The sequence below is a fragment of the Neovison vison genome, chromosome 7, assembly GCF_020171115.1.
Source record: "Neovison vison isolate M4711 chromosome 7, ASM_NN_V1, whole genome shotgun sequence".
Classification (NCBI taxonomy): Eukaryota; Metazoa; Chordata; class Mammalia; order Carnivora; family Mustelidae; genus Neogale; species Neogale vison.
This window is the reverse complement of record NC_058097.1, coordinates 152,863,025-152,866,053: the sequence shown is the minus strand read 5'-3', so window position 1 is coordinate 152,866,053 and position 3,029 is coordinate 152,863,025. Positions and strand designations below refer to the sequence as shown.

At 35.5% G+C, this 3,029-nt stretch overlaps 1 protein-coding gene across 1 annotated transcript; it reads right to left on the bottom strand.

The window, feature by feature from the left end:
• Positions 1-890: 890 nt before the first annotated feature.
• LOC122914156 (olfactory receptor 52Z1-like) lies at positions 891-1,847 on the bottom strand. Its single transcript, XM_044260789.1, has one exon. It carries the CDS (start codon positions 1,845-1,847, stop codon positions 891-893), a length of 957 nt encoding a protein of 318 aa, XP_044116724.1.
• Between the last annotated feature and the right edge of the window lie 1,182 nt (positions 1,848-3,029).

Below are 3,029 nucleotides of genomic sequence, written 5' to 3'. Positions count from 1 at the left end.
AATGCTTTAACTAACATATATGATAATAATTCTTCAATTTCTATCTCTAACAAAATCTTTCTCCTGCCTTCACACCAAGAAATTAAAATGGTTTGATGTCCCCAGATTACCTAAGTCATTATGTCCCAGAATGTCTGACGTTATGTGAAGAAAGGAGCCTCCTTTTTCTATCCTGTCCAGTATTTGTGGGATGCAGATCAATTATACTACTGGTAATAATAGCAATAGGCAACATTCTTTGAATTTCACTGTGTTATACACTGCTTTTACAAGTTTTGTGTAAATCATCTTATTTAATACTTTCAATAGCCTTATAAAATATACAGTATTTCCTGCTCACTATAAAGATAAATATATAGAAACCCAGAAAGGGTAAATACTCTTTACCAAGGCAAGACATCTGGAATTCAAAACTTGAACTCGGAGCTCAAATGCTCACTACTAGATCACAATGCTAAACACATATTATTTTCTCTGAATTTCAAAGGTAATATAGGAAAATGGAAAGAGAACCTGTTGAGTTGATTTGGAATTCTGTTTTATCCATTCTTTTTTAGGATGTGGGTTGTGTTTTCCTATTTTTTACTTTTCCTATTTTTTTGTGTCCGTATGAAATTGAAGATAGTGACTGAGTTAATGTGCTTTAAGTGTGTTGTAACTAAACTCAAAATTTACAGAGTCTAAGGTGTCCCTGATCTGATACTGTCCTGAAAAAAATCAGCAATAAAATAAATGAATAAGTAAATAAGTTTTTAACATGATCTCAGAAATTCACTGTTATTGTCTTTTTGTAATGCTGGCATCATATAAGATGTCTGATATAATTTGAGGGACTCTACAATTGGTGGAGTTACATAGAAGAATGGAAAAATTAAATTGTATAGTTGACATCAGCATAATTTCTTGCTCACAGAAAAGATATGGATAAACTTCTCCTGAATTTGCTTAGTCTTAACTCCATAAATAATCGGGTTGAGAGTGGGTGGTACCACCACATAAAGATTGGCAAAAAGGATATGTACATGGAGTGGTATATTGTGGCCCCCAAATCGGTGGGCAAAGAATGAAAAAAAGGCCGGAGTATAGAACAGTAGGATAACACAAACATGGGAGCCACAAGTACCCAGAGCCTTGAGTCGGGCATCTTGGGAAGGAATTCTAAACACAGTACGGAGTATAAGAGCATAGGAAATGATGATAAACACGACATCCAGGCATGTAGAAAATAGCGCTACAATCACACCATAGTATATGTTGACTTTGATGCTATCACAGGCGAGCCTGGCAATGCCCATATGTTCACAGTATGAGTGATGAATAATATTCTTCCCACAATAAGTAAGCCGATAAACCAGAAAAACCAAGGGGAGGCAGATAAAGAAACTCCTAATCACAGATGCAATACCCATTTTTCCAATGACTGAGGGGGTTAGAATAGTAGTATATCGTAATGGATAACAGATGGCTACATAGCGGTCGAATGCCATGGCCAGCAATATGGCAGATTCTGCCACAAAGATGAAGTGTAGAAAAAACATCTGGGACACACAACAACCAAAAGAAATACTCCCATCTTGGAACCAGAAGATTGCTAACATCTTTGGCGTGGTGACTGTGGAGAGAAAGATATCTGCCAGGGCCAACATGGACAAGAAAAGGTACATGGGTTCATGAAGACTGCGTTCAGTAAATATCAGGAATAATAAGAGGGTGTTGCCTATGACAGCAACTATGTACATGGAACAGATGGGAATGGAAATCCATATGTGTGCATATTCTAGTCCTGGGATACCAATCATGGTGTACCAAATATCTCTAAGGTTGGTGTTGTTTGAAGAGATTGCCATATTTTACTCCGTCTGCTGATACTGGATACTAGAATTGAAAAAGAGAAAGGGAGAGAGTGAAAAACCAGAGTTATTTTATCAGGTTTCAGTATGAATCTTGGCGTTGGAATAAAGTATTGATTTAAAAAAGAATCAGTAATCAGTAATGATTCAAGGATGATCATTCAAGGATGATTCAGATAGGCTTCACTGATGTGAAAGTTACCATGACCATATAGAGCTGATGCTATGGTAATGCTAATGGTTATAACTACAATAATAACAAAAACTATGGGTTTAGAATTTGGTCTAGACACTATGGTTGATACATTATACTTATTGACTTAGCATCATACATGAAGTCTCTTAAATATTCTTGCACATCATGGTTTTCCTTCTCATTTGACTGGTCTTTTCCAATGATAATTCTCAGTTTCTTTCTGATTATTAACCACACACTCCAGAAATAAAGAGTTCAGGATACTAGTGTGGCATTTGGAGAATTCAACCACTAAGTCAGTAACAACCATTATTTCTGTAATTCAATACTAAGTCTTTCATCACCAAATAAAAATAACTTGGAGAAAAAGAGAAAGATATATCGAGATAGCCCTTGCTTTGTATACTGCTGTATTAACTTAACATGGTTCATATTGGAATCATATTCTCTCTTTCCATAGTCCTAGTATGCATATGTTTCAGTTAAAACAATACTGTGCAAAGCAAGAGCTCCTATGACATCATTCTAGCTCAGCAGATAGTATCCTTTTACACACATTACATCCTCCCTTCATTCTCTCTTGTCTACACTGCTTTTTTTCTTCCTACTTATTCCTTCCAGCTTGTGTTCAAATATGTGTCCTTTCCTTCCCCCGCTTTTTTTCTTTTCTGGTCAAACTTGAATTTTTACTGGAGAAAAGAAAAAGGCAAACTCATAGGTAAGGAAATAACAACAACAAAAAATGAGTTGCAAACTCATGCAAGAGTTATAAGTTAATGAATATTTCTTTAAGTTTATTCTGTGATTAATACTATGCTAAAGAAGGAATTGAATATAAACTACACATATCCTTTAAAATATGTATGGAATCAGAAGAGGCCCTGAATTGCTAAGGAAATGTTGAAAAAGAAAAACAAAACTGGCGGCATCACGTTACCTGATTTCAAGCTTTACTACAAAGCTGTGATCACCAAGACAGCATG

Excerpts from the sequence above, each read along its gene's own strand:
- LOC122914156 (XM_044260789.1), bottom strand. The coding sequence starts at position 1,847 with ATGGCAATCTCTTCAAACAACACCAACCTTAGAGATATTTGGTACACC.